We start from the raw sequence: 19,398 nt of genomic DNA on the forward strand, positions 1-19,398 counted from the left end.
TTGGTTCTATTCCCTCGTCTTGCCGAACATTCACACACACACACACTCACAATCCGATGGATGCATCGGGAATTCTGTACTTTCCCAGGCATACTTCGCCATGCAGACTGGAGGAACCGGGTAGCCAATGGGGAACTATCTGAGTGGTAGAAGACCGTTACTACCTACTGAGCCACAGCTGTCCCGCTAATAGATTAATAGTTGCAATGGGGACACCTTAGCAGGCATTCCTAAAAATGCATAATATTAATAGTGAGAAATGCCTGATATGAACTCTTTTTTTTTCAAGTCAGGCATTACTGATTTCAGCAAGACAATGCCAAGCATTTATCTGCATGAATTCCAACAGCATCCTCCATGGTGAAAAGAGTATGACCCCCTTTCACTCCAGACAAAGCAGACCATGAGCTGTCGGGCAGCTGAAGTGCCGTTTTAAGTAAAAATAGGGAAATATTTTTTGCTTTGACAGCTGTAGCTATTAGTAGAAAAAAAACCTTTAGAGATTGTTATTAAAAGGGTTGATGAAATACAGCTGTAATTCTCTTGAGGAGAGGATGGTTAACACAATAGAACTTACTGGACAATTAATAATTTCTGTGCTTGTCTTCCTGCCCTCTGATTTAAGGAAGTGAAGTTTGTTGGCAAACTGTTTGTAGAGAGAAAAGGTGCTTTCTTTGTGGCATAAATAAGGAAGTGAGGATTTATTTTCATCAGTCAAAAAGACAGACAATTTTTTTGAATGATTTCTACCTTTAAAAACTCTTCAAATGATAAATAACATTTTGTTGGTGGATAATGGCAGCTACGCCTGTGTTTGGTGAATGGTGGGTGTCAAGTGCCTTGACGCTGAGTTCATCTCCTGTAGTGTGCGGTCCAAAAACTCCTGTTTTGTGGAAGTGAGTTAAAGACCCTTCAACTGTCTCTCAAAATTCAAATATTAGTATTTGGATTATTAGTGGCTCAAATCACATTATTTTAACAAGACATTGACTTGACAGGCATATCTATTGGGTTAAAAAAAAATATATATATATATAGATAGATAGATATATATAGATATATATAGATAGATAGATAGAAATCAGTCCCCGCTTTTACACTTGTTTTGTTTATTTTATTTATTTTGTGAGTATGCTTGCAGACCACTTCATTAGTTACAGCTTGCTAATACTGGGCTGAACCCCCGTTTGCCACAAAGTGTTGGAAACATTTCTCAGAGATTTAGGTCCATACTGACATGATAGTATCCATGATGGAAATCTCCAGTTCCACAACATCCCAAATGTGTTCTGTGGGACTGAGATATGGTGATAGCAGAGGCCATTTGAATACATTGAAGTCATGTTCATGGCACGTTACCCTGCACATCAAACGATCTGTACTCTGGTCATAAAAAGAATGGTCATGGTCAGCAACAACACTCAGAGGCTATAGACCCCAGGACTTTCCTACCTCTTTACTGCCACGCTTTCCTCAAACCAAATCCCTCTTTAAACTCATGCATTTGGTAGACACCTGTCAATGTTTGTACCTGAGACTGACTGTGTCTGTGACACACATCCACCTCCAAACAGACAGACAGATACAGCTGCTAAAGTCAAAACTGCCTTTGTGATTCCTCCTGCTACAGTAGACGTGTGCACGCACACACATACACACAAACAAGTGCAAAGTCATAACTGCCTCCAGGCAAACTAAGAGGGGCTTGTTCTGTTTAGAGTGGCCTTCTTCAGAGACTGTGTCACGCAGTCACTGTTTGTGTCACTGAGGCATGTTTGGTGCAGAGTCTGTCCACTGTTTTTTATCAGAGTTTTAGCCGAACATCACTTATTGAAAAGGAGTGCGCGATCCTCTGGGAGAAGAGGAGCAAACAGAAAGGAGAACAAATGAAGCGGCGGCAGCAAATGTTTGGCGCTTGCTGAAGGAGAGACAGAAGAGTTCTTTCAAATTTCAAACGCTGAGGTGAAGTGTGTAATACTAACAATGGGGTCCGACTCTTCATCTCTCTTATACTTTTGGGTCTTTTGTTTTTTTTTAAAGCAGAAAGTGGCAGAATGGATTAGATATTGTTTGCTTTTACATTCTTTTGTGTTTGCTGTCCTTGAACACATGTCCTCCATCACTGTGATGAGTTATTGTGAGTGTGCTAGCGTGAGCAAGAGACAGTCTCATCCATCAACATTTGGACTACCCTATGAAACAGGAATGTTCTGTTTTTAACTAACCTCTGTTCTAAAAAGAAAAGAAAAGAAAACCCATACCTTAACAGACCCAAATCCTCATTTCTCCACGTCAGAGGGGGGTTTTGTGGCGTTATTTCTCAGAGCCTCCGGTGTGTGATGGGCTGTGGGATGTGAGATCCTTGAAAAAACTATGACAGATCAAAAAGACCCTGAAGTAGGAGGGGGCGAAGCAGAAACGTGTTGTGCTGAGTGCTCAGTCATATCCATGTCTCTCTTACTTTCTCCTTGTCTTTTCCTGTTACCATTCCCTTTTAAGCCTTCACCCAGTCTTCTATATCTTTGGGCTTATATTAGATTTTGTATTATGTAAGTCTTCTTTTTCTATTTTAGTTTCTGCTCATCCACTCGTTTCTACAACTCAGCATGCTTTTCTTTCTATAATTTGCCTTTCAATCCACTTAGACACTGTTTCGCTCTGTTCCTACAGAAGCAAACACACCACCAGAACTAACATGCAGTAGAGCCTATACATTTTTCCACCTTGTGTTATACTCTAATATAATGTCACTTTGAGCTTGTCCCTCGTTCACAAGAGGTTACCACAGTGGGTAGCTCTACATGTTTGATTTGGCAGATTTATTATTATTTTTTTTTACACCGGATGCCCTTCCTGACTCAACTCCAGAGGTGTTTCTGCGTCCTTCCAGGAAGGAGAGGTGTTATCCTCACACCTAATGAGGTCAATCAGAAGGAGAATGCTCTGACGGCTTGATTGGCTTTATATAATAACGCTGACCTTCATGTGTGTTTATACATCAAATGATGTTCATGTACTTTATGAATTTATTGAGAGAATGATCATAAACAGATCAAACACCGAACTGCTGTCTTTACCTGAAGTGGTAAAATTATTTCCGCTTAATTCATGTCATTCACTGCTGGGTTTCCTTTGAATGCAACCTAAACACGTTGGTTTATTTTCCGTTTTCCATTTTGAAATCCCTCACAAGCTAATAAACTGACCTTAGATAATGGTCCATATTTATTAGTGCAAATTGTGTGTTTAAAATGTTTCTTTTCTCAGTACACAGTCCAGGCTTAGACTTTCCCACTGGGTGATTGAAAGGGACTGCTGTTTTCAGTCATGTGGTCACCTCTTTTCTCATGACCAAACCCCTGTTTAGCCTTTTAAATGTCCAGTGTTTTTGCTGCTTTGCCTCAAAATAAACAACTTAAATATCAGGGGGAAAAAGAAGAAAAAAGAGGTAGTAATTAATAATTAACAGCAGGTCTACTTCTTTGTTTACAGTTTATGCACTTTCCAAATTACTGTACCACCTTCAAAGAACTTGTTTAAATAAATGTATGTTCAATTTTAAGTGCCAGATGTTTGATCTACCTGTCTTGATCTATCTATCTTTCCTTTTTTTCTTTTTTTTTGCTTAACGCTCCATATAAACTCTATAAATGTTGGATATAGCATGTGCTGTTAGAGGACATGGGTCATAGTACTTCTCTGTGTTTAAGAAGAGCTGAAACAACTGATTTTGGCTACTCTCTAACCTACAGTATACTGAAATGCTTCTATAGAACCAGCATCAAACTACAAAATAAACCAGAATCAGCTAAATTTCACAGTTTTAGTCTTGAGGGCAGCTAAAGCAGTAAAGGCTAATCCCCCTGTTACCGATAGACTAGCATTTTATATAAGCATCCTCTCCTCTCCTCTCCTGCTGGGTTGAAGGAAAGCTCCTGCGTCATCACAGTGCACCCACATACCTATATTACATTTAAGATTCCCAGAGTGATTGGGATTAATGCACTTCCACAACCGATTCCTTTGATATTACAGCATAGTTCAAAGAAGGTCATCTACTTCGTAATCCCATACAACAGGAGCAAAATGTAATGATTATACAGTAATAGTCTTACACACAGTGTGACTCATAGTTGTGAAATATACTCATTTCTGCTCATTGGCTCACACCACAATCTGTATGTGTTTCTCTGAGCCTGTTATGAGCCTAGAGGTCATAGGTAGAGGATTAATTTTCCCAAAAGCATTTTAAGTGCATTCATGGTACTCTAACCGGCCACAGAGCAAAGTGATCAGATGGAGAAACCCGGGCATGGAGAGACAGAGGGGTTGTATGACATCCTCCTGTCCTATTAGTTTATTGTTTCAGGTGCTCTTTGGAAATGAAATTGTCAAAGAATCCAAGGAACTCTCTTTTCTAATAATATCTTAAATGGCTTTATTCTCATCTTTAACCTAAAACAAAGCCCTCCCCTGTGTTTTTGGCATACAAGCCTTAATCATCCATCATCATTTATGATGACATAATATCAGTTATCAGAACAGTAATCAATGCATCACAGAGACAGGCAAGAGACTGAGAATACATTTCTGTTTCACAATTTTGATTTAATACTTGATCACTTATGTGAAATAAATTTTATTGGCCTGTGTTGTCAGTTCCCTTTTAAAAACCACCAGATTTTACACATACAAGCAAAAGCAGCGTTCTCCACACTATGAGTGTGTTTTCTCTTACTCATAAACAAGCCTGGTAACTGTTACTTTACAGTGCAGCAGTAGGTGTGCGGTATTGATATGCGCTTCCTCATATAAAACATTCCTCAAATAAAATGAAAAATAAAGTGCATTTTTGTTTTGTTTTTATTAATTCTTTGCAAGATATTTATTATATCTAGAAAATATATTTATTAATTGCTTATAATCATTATTATTTGATAGAGTCTTCATTTATTTGACTACTGCTTTCTTGTACTAGTACCATAGTACTACCACTGCAATGTACATTAATTAATGAAGGTCGTGAGATGTAATTGCAAGCCTTAAATTAAATTCAACAATTGGCCCATACGTTAGACCTTTATTACTTTTACGTGTGTAAAAATGGGGGTTTACAAAACAATGTGCTGCTTCTTTCCATGCATGTGATCAAATATCCTCAAGTGGGACTGCAGCTGTTTTAATGGATTATATTTCATTCATTAGCTGTTGATACACCAGCATTCTTTGCATTGGTATTAAAACATTAATAAAACTTTTTTGAATCACTAACATAGTCTCAAAGAGAGGCAAGTTTGTGAGAAGAATGTAAGAGAAGGTAGAGGAAAGAAAGTTCTAATTTTCACTGGAATTATTCAAGATATTTTAAAGTGAAAATCCCAACTTAAAAAGCAATCCTTGGTGAAAAGGCTCCTTGCAGTGATAAAAATTAGATACACTGTAATTTTATCTCACATACGATCACCCAGCAGAGTATGAGCTAACTTGTCATGCCACAGGTGTCACCTGTAAACTGTCATGCTACTGTATGTCTCACATTCCTGTCTGTCCCTAGCCAGCCTGCCTTCATATCTGACCAACCTTGATGCCTTGGGCTTGATGTGTTGCCATGGCAATGCTTCAGATAGCCACCCATCTTGTGAAGGAAGCGGGCCTGATTGGGGCTTCTTCCTGAAAGTTGTTTTCCTCCTTCCTCTTTTAATGCCTGACAGCATTTATCTCTCTATCAACTGTAAGTGGATTTGTGTCTGAGATTTGCTTGATAGATGATAGCAGTTATACAGTGAGGAGGTTTCCTGCAACCCTTTTTATTATGTGGCCTATTTTTCTGAGTAACCCTCTAAACTATGTGCTATTATGAGTGTGCACACATGTGTATGTGTGTGTGTGTACGTGTGTGCGTGTGTGTGGACTAAATTTAGCACAGATTTTCTTGAGGTTGATGATGTAACAAGCTGTCTATGTAGTTCTCAATAAGCCTCGATGGAGAACTGCACAACAATCCTATACAAGAGAAACGAGTTAGACTCCCTCTCTTGGTTTTTCTCTGAGTAATTTTACTTTCACTGTCAGTCTGTTGTTTTTCCTGTCTTTCTCTAACACTCAAGGGACAGAAATAGAGAAGAGAGGAGGCCAAAATGAGAAGAGCCACAGGGAGATTGAGAATGCATCGTATCATAAATGCAATACCAGTTCCCATTTTAGAAGAAGAATGCCCATCTTCTTTTGCTTTCAACTCTGAGGTGGATTTGATGGCTAGACACTGGGCTTCATTTGATACCCATTTGTTTTAAGACCTTAAATACACCATGCACTGATAACCTGAGCATCACTCATCATCATCAGTGTGTTGGCCTGTCAAAGCAAACTGATAAGTTGCCCACTGCTTCGAGTGCTCAAGAACATAGGAAAATCACTCATTCCTTATTATCTATATGAAGATATATGACGAGCCATGTCCTATAAATGAAAGTGTGATTTTTCATAATGGGCCTCTGCTCTCTTCTTTTCTCGTTTTTGCTTCTAAACAAACATTCACTCATATTTCTTCGTGACAAACTTTGATTGCTTTTATTGTTTCAGTGCTACACAGCTCATGACATGGGACGGAAACCCCGCGTGCCTCATGATAAAATGCATGGAAACAGCACAGGACACGTCTTGCATGGCAATACAACGATGGCTGCCGTCGCATATAAGCTATATACTGTAGCTACAACACTGAATAAACATGAGCTTGTACATTAACAGCGAAAGTTTCTATATTGATTTGTTTCACCGGTGGATTATTTTTACACCATCCTTAAGACACGACTAAAAGGGACTGTCCCTGAATGAAAGTCTGTGTATTGTTGTTGTTGTTTTTGTCTTTTTGCTGTTTCTATACAGTCACTGAACATCCCCGCTCTCTGATTAACGTATCCGCATTTAAATAAACGTAAACGTTTTTCTTTTTTCTTTTTTTTTTACTCTGGTCATGGTCTGTGGAATTTGCATTTTATAATCTTCTTGAAAGCGTTTTGGAAGTCTTTGTTGAAGTAGGCATATATGATGGGGTTGAGGAGAGAGTTTGAATAGCCCAGCCAGTTTATGACTGCGCCCAGCCACTCGGGCATGTAGCAGCTCTCTGCACAGAAAGGTAGTACCAGTGCAACGATGAAAAAGGGCAGCCAGCAGAAGATGAAAGTTCCCATAATGATGCCGAGTGTTTTCACCGTTTTACGTTCCCTGGCCAGCGCGATCTTTCTCTTCGCCCCCGAGTTCTTTTCATTCATGTTTTCATAGCCGTGCGAGGAGGACTGAGGAGTGTTGGGCAGAGGCAAGTGCGTCTTTGAGTTGCTGATAACTTCTATGATCTCCAATGATTCGCCCTCGTCTCCATGCTTCACCGCGCCATTTACGCACGGAGAGCTGGATTTAGACTCATCCCCGCGCTTCCAGCCTTTGCCGCCGGTTTCTCCGTTGGTTTTCTTGTGAAAGATGGCCGGAGACACACTCAAGCACTTTTCTGACACTTTTGCTTTCTCTGCTTTCTTCACTGTCTTTCGAATCCGAAACCGAGCAGCTCTGAATATTCGTCCGTATAGAACTAACATGAGGATAAGAGGGATGTAAAAAGCTCCAAACGTAGAATAGATGGTGTAGCCCGGGTCCTGGCTGATCATGCAGGCGTCGGGGTTTGCCCTGTCTTCGGCGCTTCTCCAGCCTAACATAGGCGGAATAGAAATGGAGAAACCAATTAGCCAAGTGACGCTAATCAAGAACGCAGCTCTCCTTGGTGTCCGTTTATTTACATAGTCAATAGGGTCCGTTATGGCCCAGTACCTGTCCAAAGCAATTGCGCACAGATGCAGGATGGATGATGTACAACACAGTACATCCAGAGAGATGAATAAATCACAGATCTCCTGCCCCAGAGTCCACTTGTTTAAAACCTGATACAGGGCCGCCATTGGCAGGACCAGCACAGATACCATGAGGTCTGTCACGGCCAGGGATCCGATCAGATAGTTGGCCACATTCTGGAGAGATCTCTCCAGGGCGATGGCTGCCACGACGCACGCATTGCCAAATATGGAGCAGAGGATGAGGGCCCCCAGGAGCATTGAGGTAATAATCTGGTAACTTAGCACCAGATCTGGAAGAGACCCGGACCCCGTGCCATTCTCACCCCCGTTCCAGTCGGCAACCACGTCCCCCCCACCGGGGTAAACACTGGTCGCGTTGCTGTCGTTGTTGCTTGTGGTTATAAAATCCATAATGCAACCACACTCAGAGCGAAACTTTTCCCAAAGTAGTGGGGAGTAGTGGAAGAATAAGCAGGAGTCAGTCAGCCCCCTCAGACTGCTGCTGCCGCTGTGCGTTTTACCGGGTCCATCGGAGTTACAGGGCTCGTGCTGTCGCTCTCAGGACGCATGACGCAGACGTGCTTGTGAGTGCGTGTGAGGGGGCTGTGTATGTTGTAGCCCATGAGTGTTGACAGCCGGGTGCGCACACTGGTACTGCGAATCATCTGAGCTTGGTGACGCCGTGAATTCATTTATACCAACAGCTTTTGGTACGTCAGACCGGGAGGAGGTCGTCCTGGAGGTTTGTGCCTTTACTCTCCCTGTTGCTCAGTTTTTCATCACAGACCGCCGCCGAGGGTGCAGAGAGCTACTGTCCTTTTTGTATCTCCTTTATTTTACTCTTTGGACTCACTGAAAAAAGTATTTTGTTTATTTATTCATTTTTTTAAAGTTTAGTTTTAGCCTTCATCGGAAAGGGTTGGTATCAGCCAGAACCAGTAACCAGGAATTTTTCCTTTCTTTTTTTAATATAACGAGATATCAGAAAATTAACTATCAAATGAAGCAAATTTGTCGTTGGGCTACCTAAGACGGATACATTTTAAAAAAAGAGTATCTATCGTCGGTTCCCATGAAGTTTTTGTGTAAAGCAACTTCGTTTGAAACGGATCTTTAAAAAATATTTTAAAACAGTTTGAACTAGAACCGAGTAATTCGTACAGCGTGTTTACGAGTGGAGCTTTGCAATTTTGATGTGAAAGGGAGAAAAGTTCAAATGTCCAGAGCGCTGAGAGAAAATAGTTTGAGGACCAGGAACAGCTCCTCTGCAGTCCTGAAAGGAATGCTGCTGCCCTCTGCTGTACGCGAATGATATTGCACCAAATGGTGGACGTTGCTCCATCAGCGCATATGAGTTCAGGGTAGGTTGTGTGAGTACATTACAGGAAGGAGGGGGTTCCCTTGAAAACAGCTGTAGCCGTTGCCTTGTGTTCAAGTGTATTCGAGCCAACAAATAATGTCAGCTATGAGTCAGAGTGGAGTCTGAATAAACGCAGTTAGTGAGGAACTTCTCAAAGGGGAGGGATGGAGGCTGTGGGTGAGTGTCTGTTATGAGGTGATTGTATGAAAGATGAGTGAGTCTAAAAAACATATTTAAAAAAATCTTAAAAGTTCTCATTGGAATTCCACACAGAGGCCCTAAGGCCAGGTGATAATTAAAAATTGAAAAAGAAAAGATATTTAGATGCAAAATGTCAATTTAGGAAAAGGGCCATGAAGTGAAAATTGCAAAAGCTAGAAATGACAAAAGCTTAAATGGACAACAAAATGTGTACAAACAGAGCACATAGTGGGCAATTTATATTTTCTCTATTTGTTGAAATACGTTTTTTCCTACAAATTACAATTACAATCCTAATTTGGGATAAGACTCATCCAACATCCCAGCCTGTGCCTCCAGGTGCCCCCCTCCTCCCCACCAAAGATAATACTCAACATGTTTGAAAAAACTCCAAAGTTCTGTTTTAAAAAAAACCTTGTTCTGCATTCTTTTTGTTGGATGGTTTCAGTTTTTAGACACTTAACTTTGACTTTAACTGCGAGAATCTGCTGTGTTGGTTATACTGGAGTTTAAAATCAAAATGGATGTATTGTTTTCCCATCCCTCTGAAGCTTCTGAAATACCAGTACAATGATTAGATTAGAAAGTCTCATGCTCTTTCTGTATAGTACTTCCAGTGTGTGTGGAAATCAGCTGACACGACACAGGTAAATATAGCCTTGTGTTAAATTTGAAGGGGGAGGGTATGCAAGGATGTTTTAAAACATATTACCACTTTCAACCAAAGAGTGGTGAATCAGAAAGAACAAAAAAGTAAATCAAACTAAAATTTGGGGTTGTCACTGTGCCATAAATGGCACTTGTTCTCTTCCTTTTTCAAGGTACTTGGCAGGTAGGTTGTACAAAGCATCTTTGAGTGCTTGCCGCTGTTCTTTTGTATAACATCTGACTTTTATTTGTCTCTTGATGTAATTCCAGATTGACTGCTTGGCATTGAGGGAGCCACTCAATTTTCTCAGAATGTCAGCGAAACCAAAATCTAAGTAACAGAAGTACTTATTAAAATGACAATTTTATCACAGACAGACACCTTTAAAGGGATACAAATCACCCTTTCTTGTCATTTGTCTTTGAAACAATTAGACATGACAGTCACTGCAAAAATGATAAAAGCATGTAATAAAAGCTAAGTGCTGAAAAAAAACGAGGATAAATTTAGTGCTTTCATTTAACTGCTCTATAAGTGATGGATAAAAGATCAGATTGCCAGGAAATGATAAATACATTAAAGAGACAAGACACTAGACTGACGCAACAAACTGACAAAACAACTTGGCAAAAGATGAGAGGAAATGTCAAGAATACAATGAGAATGAAGGAATAGAAAACAGGTGAGGGAGGTGTGAAGAGCCACCTTCACAATGGGAAAGGGTGGAAAGGATGATTATTTTGATAAATACTAATATAAAACTTCATGTAATAACCTTTTTAATAGAACCTCAGTTATAAAGCAGGCTCTTTAAATTCCAGTAATCAAGAACTGATAAATTGTTGGGATTTTGTCTGATTGTTGGATTTTCCTCTGTGTTATTGTCACATCTTTACCCTACAGTATAAAGCACCTTCAGGCAACTGTTGTTGTGATTTTTGCCTATATAAATAAAAATGCATTTAATTGAATGTTTTTCATGCAGATCTTTTTTGAATTCAGGAAAAATAAATTCTGCTATGCTAGACCACTGAAATGCTTTAACAAGGAAGCAGCAGCAGCAACACACACACACACACACACACACACACACACACACACACACACACACACACACACACACACACACACACACACACTGTGCTGTGCTTATCAACCAGTAAGTGAAAAAAGCTGACACCACGGTTGTGGGCATGAGGGGAAAAAAGGTGGCTCTGGCTATTTCACTTGGTTTTTGTGAGTCTGCTGGTTCCATAGTGGTGTGCTTTCTATAGGTCATGAAGGACAATAGCAAGGCTGTTAACAGTGCACCTATTGCAGTGGGGCACACTATGGGGACTTTGTCTTTGTTAACAGAGTGGAATGCCCCAGTGGGCTAACAGGGGCAGGATAGAGAGCACCACTGCTCACCGCCTCTGCACTCGAACAGTCCCTGTAGCTCTTAAAAAGAGCTTCAATCTATACATCCAGAAGAAGTGGGAAAGAAGAGCAGGAAAAGGATGACAGGGGAAAAACCAGGCTAACTGGGTGAAGTTGCTTCAGATGTCTTCCACTGGTGGGCGAGGTGCTTCGAATGAGCCATGATGAGCTCCCATGTGGGAGCTTCTAGTGTAAATGTCTCGAACAGAGTTGGATGTAGCGAAGCTGAGGATGCTGGTGAGGAAACCAGTACTAATGAGACTCACACACCAAAAGTGGAGAGATCTAGGCAAAGGAGTGTAAATCCAGCAGGCGAGGGAAGGTCAAGCAATGTGCTGGTGAGACCTGCGCTGTCAGGTGGAAAAGCACGCAAAAAGACCTGCAGTGAGGACAACAAAGGAAGCTGGAGAGAGCAAAACCAAGACAGGGGCGAGGAGACAATAACTGCTGGAGATTTGGAAGGCAGAGAAAGAGGGAAAAGTATGGAAAGAAGAATGGCGGAAAGAGATGAAACACATGGAGATGAAGCACAGTATAGACAGAGAAGAGAAAGCATTGGAAGTTTGTCAAGTAATAATTCTGATCATCAGTTAAACAACATTTTGGAACTTGGAGAAGGATCGAGCAACTTGCAGAGAGGACACACCTGCTCTCGACTCCAGAGCACTGGCTGCAACTGGACCTTCACTTCCAGTTCAAACGCACTGTCCCGTCGGCCTGCTGCTCATACCAGGTCCATACCCCGGTCACCTCAGAGACCTTTATCCAGACCAGCAGCAGGAGACTTGCACCTCTACTCACTAAGTTCATTCAGGGAGCCAGATCCATTCTGGGTGGAGGTGAGACCAGGGTCAGCACCTGGGCGATCTTTGACCTTCTATGAGCTAAGAGGGGAGGGAGAGGATGAGGGTGATGAAGAGAACGTGGAGGATGGTGATGAAGGAGGCAGCGGGGTGGTAAGGGTGATGAGTCAAAGCGTGACCTCAGCAGTGGCACAACCTTGTGTTCCTTGTGAGAGGAGGATGAGTAAAAGGGAGAGGAACAGGATTAAAAGTCTGAGGAGGAGACAGCGAAGAAGGGAGAAATGGAGACAAAATCAACAGCAAGAGAGCAGACAGGTGACTGGCACTGCACACTGACATCACAGAGGTTTAAGTATCACCACGAGATGAGTCACAGAGGCAGTTATTAGATCACTAAATGATTTAGTAATTACTAGATCCAGTAATTAATACCCAGGATAATTTATTTTTTTTAATATGTAGTCTTTATGGACTTTAAGGATTAAAGACACACCAAATAACAAATGTTTTTAACTGAGTAAGTCCTGAGATTTATACTCAGGACTTACTCTTACTAAAGAAGTATTTATAGCACAACATGGCAGGTATATGTAGTAAAGAAAGAAAGAAACAGAGGCTGCATGCACATAATCACGTGGTACAAAACAACAGGTACAAACATTAGGCCTGTTTCTGTTTTGTTGTTGTTGGGGCTTTGTTTGTTTGTTTTTTTTGCACTGCATCTATTTTTCACTGTTTTTACTCATGGTACTTTATATTACAGCATACACGTGTGTGTGTCTGTTTGTTTCATCTAGACTCTGGCTCTCGAAAGCTATATCAGCAACCAGCTCATTTCAATAGCCATTGTGTGCGTGGTTTAAAGTGGGGTTACATCTGAATTAGTTGCATGATGAGGCTTGGGCAGAGAGCCCTTCAAAACCGACCAGACAAAAGAGCAGATTCCATTTTGATTGGCTGCTGCAGAGCTGCAGTCACGTTGGCAGACTGAAATTACTCTGACTGCTCTGTTACCAAAAGTCAAATTAGTTTCTTCGACACTTTCGTATGATCGATTTCCTAATCCTTTGTCCTCCTACAGACTGTGCTGTTTTTAGTTAAGATATTCCTATCTGTTATTCATTGGACTTGGTGTGTAAATAAACTGGGTCATGCAACAGGACCTTAGCACACCAGCAAATCTGCTAGCATGGCTGAAAAAGAAAGGAAGAAAGTCCAGACCTACTCCCAAATAAAATGCTGTCGTGGGACCTGTGCATGAACAAATGCCTGCAAATCTGAGTGAACTGTAGCAACGCTGTAAAAAAGAATGGCTCAGATTTCCCCCACAATGATCTGAGAGACTGATAAAATCATACAGAAAGCCATTATTTAAACTTACTGCCCCTAATAATAGTTCTGCAAACTACTGAATGATAGGGTATGCTTGGTTTTTCATACGCTGTGTCTCCATTGCTGTATAGGCTTGATAAATAGATAATGATACTGTAGCATATAATGTGTTGTCGTTCATCTGAAGCTGATAGACTCTAGCAAAAACCAAATGATTTCTTCTTTTTTTTTTATTATGTCCTAATAATAAAAAAAAATAACGGATTTTGAAATAGGTTTGAAGGCGGGTGCATTTTGGTGTACACTGGATGAAGCCAGCTAGCTTCTTCCTTCTGCTTCCATTTATCCTAAGCTAAGCCAATCATCACCTTGCTCCTGCTCCACACCTAGCACACCCTTATATATTGATGTTCTCAGCTAACTTTCAGGAAAAAGGCATTTTTTCCTTAGACTGATAAAGACATTGAAAACCCAACATATATTCAATATGTTTTTAAACAATTACTTTTGTTACCCAGTACCCATTTCTTGCTCATTTATCATGTTGAATCTTTATTTCCATTTATCAGCTCTGTGAAAATTGAATTTCAGAAATTTTGCACTTATTCTCGATTGGGAGAATATAAAAACCTAGAACACACGCTGCTATTGGGCACACTGGTCAAATACCCTGGTTTAGATTTTGGATTTTCACAATAAGTTTTATCAATATTTTGTACAATACAGAATGTTTTACATTTTTTTAATCCCCTTTTTAAACTGTCTTAACTTACTGCATTCATGTGGCTGCCTTCTTGGTTTGTGCTGGCTTGTTTGAATTTGTTTGTGAGAAAAGTGTCGTAGGACAAAGCTAGAGGAGATGCTGTTGTATAAAAACAAACCACAGGATGTGATTTCATCCTGAGTAATGCAGAGACGTTTAGTGTTGGCTTGTTTCCAGCTGCTGGAAAAAAGCTAAAATGTGGTTTTAGCTGCTGTTCTGCAGAAACACATTTTGTGAAGGAAATGCAAATTGTTTGTGGTGCAGCAGCGCTATCAAATAGAGCTTCACTCAGTTATAGGTTTATCTATAAATTAGCAGTTTTTTTTAGTCTAAACTTTGGTTCTGTATGTCATAGAGCACACTCTTATTCATTTATATACCAGTATATGATTGTAACCTAGACAAAACTGGCATGTCACCATACATGTTGCCAGGAGAGCCTCAGCATCTATGCTTACTTAGACACCCTGTGCTCTGTGTTCTCTCCTCTCTTTAATGACACACCTTGGGAGGATGGGCTGATGTGACTGGGAAGTCCCTGGAGCTCCCCCAGGGTGAGAAAATAGTAATTACTTTGGAAACACCCCCAGGATTCTTTTTAAACAGTGAAGCTTCAATTCTCAGGGGTCTGCCAACACAACACGTGTTTGAGGAGGCGGTGGGTGACTTGGAAAGCCCTAGCTACTATTTTAAAAAAAGAGCTTTTGTTACATCATGGAGTTATAGCTGGAATTTGGAACCATAAAAAGTGAGTGATGAGGATAAATTAACTGTTGAGGAGAAAAGAGGAAGTAAGGAAAGAGTGTAGCAGATGCTCTGCATGATGAAAGAGAATACTAACCAGATCCAAAACCCACCTTCTGTTTTTATCCAATAGAGGTTAAGAGGGCTCATAGTAGGGCTTAACTGACAAACTGCAACAGATATAAAGTGACACATCCTAAGATGCACCTCTATTGGTTTTCCATGAAGTAATAGGAGTTTGAACTAATGCCTATGATGGGTCAGAATGCTCTCTCTAACAAACAATGTTTATGCTTTACAGTAAGATGTGTGAAAATGTAGGTAGGCAGACATTTCACTTGACTGAACTCACACCTGACACCCTCATGTCCTCACACATATTATTATGCTGTTTGGATGGGTGTCAAAGAGGGTTACATTCATCAAAAGAGAAAAGAAATTCAAATAGAAGAGAACTGTGAAAGAGGACATTTTCACTTATATTTAATGCTAACTGGTAGCATCTTGTAGTGATAATTTATACTTAACATCTCATACGTGAAGGGTCAAATCTCTGGATTGCTCTCTCTTATTGCTGTTATCCAATCCTAGGCAAGATACTAATATAACTGTCTCAGAGGTTAGTCCATATAGCCAAAACTGTGCAAAAATGGGTTTTATCATTCTAATATTGGAGCTTTAAATATGCACACATGCAAACATAAGCAGGTTTGTGGTCACACAAGAAAAGATATTTTTAACAATTAAAATGTTCTTTTCTACTTCTGTTTTTTCCCAGAGTTCAACAGGAAACCCATCCAGCAGCAGCAGTGAGGACGATGAGGCCCTGACTACCGGGGACAGAGAGGGCTACATCTGCGCTGTCTGCTTGGATGTGTACTTCAGTCCTTACATGTGCCACCCGTGCAATCACATCTTCTGTGAGCCCTGTCTTAGGACGCTGGCTAAGAACAGCCCCACTAATACCCCCTGCCCCCTGTGCAGAACAATCATCACACATGTTTTCTTCCAAAAAGGTGAGATGATGAGCAAGGACCACTTACTGTATAATCACTTAATCAAACTTCCTCAGCACTAAAGACTGAATAAAGCAAAAAACAACTTCATGTAAAAATCTGACATTAAGGACAAACGATTTCAGCTATATTTTTATTCCTGTGTTGGCTGCTACACAACATCTAAGCTGCAGATTGTTCAGAGGGCCCAGCTGCAGATGTCCCACAGGGAGCAGAGTAGACCTAAGTTCAGCTTTGACCAGATGAGTCACTTAGACTGAGAAGACAAAATCAAACACAGTCTGAGCACTTTGATTCCGTGCTTTCTAATGGAAATAAGAAGTAGTATTCCCCGTGGGTGGAAATGAACTGTAATAATAGGAGCAGATGTTTTAGGGTTTCTTTAAACCAGTAAAAAGTGGAACCCTAAAGCTGTAGGGAAACCTTTTCACCACAATGTTAAGCAGTATAATAGTAGTTATTACTGTAATAATATATGTATTGTGTATATTTCTGTGGTGTGTGCTAACAAATGTATTTTGTCACCTTGGGATAATTTATTAGATACAATTTTGGTTTGATTTTGGTCAAATTTATGAATCACTGAAAAACTTTTATTATTCATCCCAGCCTATTTCTAGATGTCTATAGTAGCATGGATTAGATGGTGAGGAGGACTGTAGAAACACTGAGGGCTCTTGTTAATGATTAGATGACAAGATTAGACTGTCGTGTTGATTACCAGAGCCAAGGTCACAGAACAAGGAGATAATCAGAGAAGCAAGTGACGCTATATGTGCTGTTAGTGAATGTGTTGAGTAAATCAAACATATCTAGCCAAGCTATGAAGAAGTGATTAAAATGGTCGGGGTTTTTTTATTGCATTAACTTTGTGTCTTTTTTAAAATATGTATTTATATAGAGCTAAACCAAACAGCAAGAACATTCTTTCCAAAGGAATACCTTTCCCGGAAACAGAACTTTCAGAAAGCAAGCTGTGCAAAGTGGCCTCTCCCGAGCTGCAGAAAACTCTTCCGCATCTTTGGAGGCAAGTTTTTAATTCCCTCTAAAGTGGGGTCATATTTAAGCAACGTCATCTGCAACAACAGCAAAACTATATAAAGATAAAGCATAGCTAGTATTTTATGAAGCTGCACTTAAAGAGCGCTGTTGTTTTGTGACTTTTGACAATATGACACGTGTATGCTGTGCTACCTATTTATCGTAATTGTACCTCAAGGCCTCACAGAAGACTAAAAATAATCCTGTGCACTTTTCATTTGTATGAATTTGTAAATGTCTTCAATAGCAGCTCTAGTTGTATCAAAATCTGTCGTCTAACATTTATCAAAACACTGAGGTTATGTGTGTTAATTACCCCAGAGGAAATTGTTGCTTTTTTAACTACACAAAATGACTTATTTCTCATTTAAACCAGGCTTCCAGAGGCAGTCGAGTCCTATTGCTAGACGCCAGTTCCCCCACGGAGAAGGCTACCCTCTGGACACCATGGATTTCGAGGATGACACTCGTGGCTGGCGATTTGACATGGACATGGTCATCATCTACATCTACTCAGTGAACTGGGTTATTGGGTTCTTCATATTCTGCTTTCTTTGCTATTTCTTCTTCCCCTCTTTTTGATGCCCTGGCAGCAATTTTGGGGTAACATAGAAATAAGGTAAGGCTGAAGATAAATTTGGGGTGGGTGGGGGTAAAGGGGAGTGAGGACATAACATAAACATGATGCAGCGAGCATGCAAAGGGGGGTCAACTTAAGCTGTAAGGTTTAATGAAAACGCAGTGAGTGAATTTCAAGCAGGTGAGGAGGTGTAGTAGAGGAAAACCATCAGTGTGCTAGCTTCACATCTCTAATAAATCACTGAAATAAGGAAAATCCAGTGTTCTCAGTTTTGTGTCTCAACAACACGAACAGCATGTTAATATAACATGTTAGGCTGCAGTGTTTCAACATGATCCCATTACACTTTTCAATGCCTAAACTTTTGTTTAACAGCACAGCCACTTGAACTGTTCCCAGTGTGATTACTTTTCTAATGTCCAAGGACATATTAATTTCAATGTGAAATTTTTAATTACCAACTTCCATCCACTGCAGACACTTCATTTTTAAGATGTGTTACTGTTGATTAAACATATTGTAATGCAGCAAACACTCAATGCAAAATAAGTTTAAATTGCATCCTTGTTGTATTCCTGTAAGTGGAATTAACCAAAATAATGAGCAGATCTTAGTTAAAAGAAAACAGACTGATGAGGGTCTAATAAGACTGTAGAGGTTGGATATCGCAATAAGAAAAACGAAACGAAACGTTAGAAAAACACACAAAAAAATGTGCTTTAAGGTATGGGAACATTCATTTGTGGTTTCATGAATGCTTTCCCCAACATATTACTAATGCTAATAATGCTTATACCTGATGGGGGCACCATGATGGTGGTGCAGTGCTCAGTACTGCTGGTTCTGGTTTTAAATGGTCTGGTCAGGTGAGGACTTTCTGTTTAGTTTGCATGTTCTTCCTGTTTCCCTTCATGCTCCCTCCCTTCTCTCTGGTTTTCCTTCCACAGATTTGGATGTTAGGTTACTGGTGAGTCTATATTGGCTACATGCATGTTTAGTTTAACTTATTACAATTTATATGAAATAACATTTAAACTTCATACAGGTTTGTAGATGCAACAAATTTTTATTTAAGACATTTTAGGTCATTTCTATTTTTTGCCAAAGAATTCACACATCTCACACATCTTACACATTTCAAACTTTTAGTTTGGGATATAAAAAACTCCTTTATTTGAACTTTTTCTACAAGTTTCCATTATTTCTATAGCAGCTTCATATAAAGTATGCACCAGGCTTTTAATCTCAGTGTGGATGCATTGCTCACAGCTCTAAAACTAGACATTAGTCAGTGCCGCTTAGCTTGCTGTAAATGATGGTTTAAGAAAATCTGTGTTTATTACATACTTCTGGTCCACTTTCCCCATACATTTCAATTTTAAATTATTTAGATCAACTTACATTGCATAAGGCTCAGAGACAAGTGTTTTTAGCTGGTTTCAGAGCTGCTAAGAAGTTGATTGCCACAAGATGGAAACTTCAAATGCTCATTTGGCAGCAATGGCTGCTCACTTTCATGGATGTGCTTATCTTAAACTCTCCATAGCCTAAATCTGTGGAGCTAAAGAAGGTGTAGTTAAACTTTGGGCCCAAGCTGTGGAGAATCTTAAATCTTTACTGAACTGATTGCTTCATTGGTCTCT

General features: G+C 40.1%; 2 protein-coding genes across 3 annotated transcripts; one reads left to right on the plus strand and one right to left on the minus strand.

The window, feature by feature from the left end:
• Window positions 1–6,268: 6,268 nt before the first annotated feature.
• On the minus strand, window positions 6,269–8,578 carry htr1aa (5-hydroxytryptamine (serotonin) receptor 1A a). Its single transcript, XM_004547192.4, has one exon. The coding sequence runs from the start codon at window positions 8,256–8,258 to the stop codon at window positions 6,975–6,977; it is 1,284 nt and encodes a 427-aa protein (XP_004547249.1). The 5' UTR covers window positions 8,259–8,578; the 3' UTR covers window positions 6,269–6,974.
• Window positions 8,579–11,442: 2,864 nt separating this feature from the next.
• On the plus strand, window positions 11,443–18,012 carry rnf180a (ring finger protein 180a). Of its 2 annotated transcripts, none has more exons than XM_004547194.4 (4): window positions 11,443–12,315; window positions 15,897–16,134; window positions 17,036–17,161; window positions 17,552–18,012. In XM_004547194.4, exons 1-4 carry the CDS (start codon window positions 11,638–11,640, stop codon window positions 17,755–17,757), a joined length of 1,248 nt encoding a protein of 415 aa, XP_004547251.1. In that variant the 5' UTR covers window positions 11,443–11,637; the 3' UTR covers window positions 17,758–18,012. The 2 variants fall into 2 exon arrangements, with proteins under 2 accessions (XP_004547251.1, XP_004547250.1); XM_004547193.4 differs by having other exon boundaries at window positions 11,444–12,594.
• The last annotated feature ends 1,386 nt before the right edge of the window (window positions 18,013–19,398 follow it).

The sequence above is a fragment of the Maylandia zebra genome, linkage group LG12 (assembly GCF_041146795.1).
Source record: "Maylandia zebra isolate NMK-2024a linkage group LG12, Mzebra_GT3a, whole genome shotgun sequence".
In the NCBI taxonomy this organism is placed as follows: domain Eukaryota; kingdom Metazoa; phylum Chordata; class Actinopteri; order Cichliformes; family Cichlidae; genus Maylandia; species Maylandia zebra.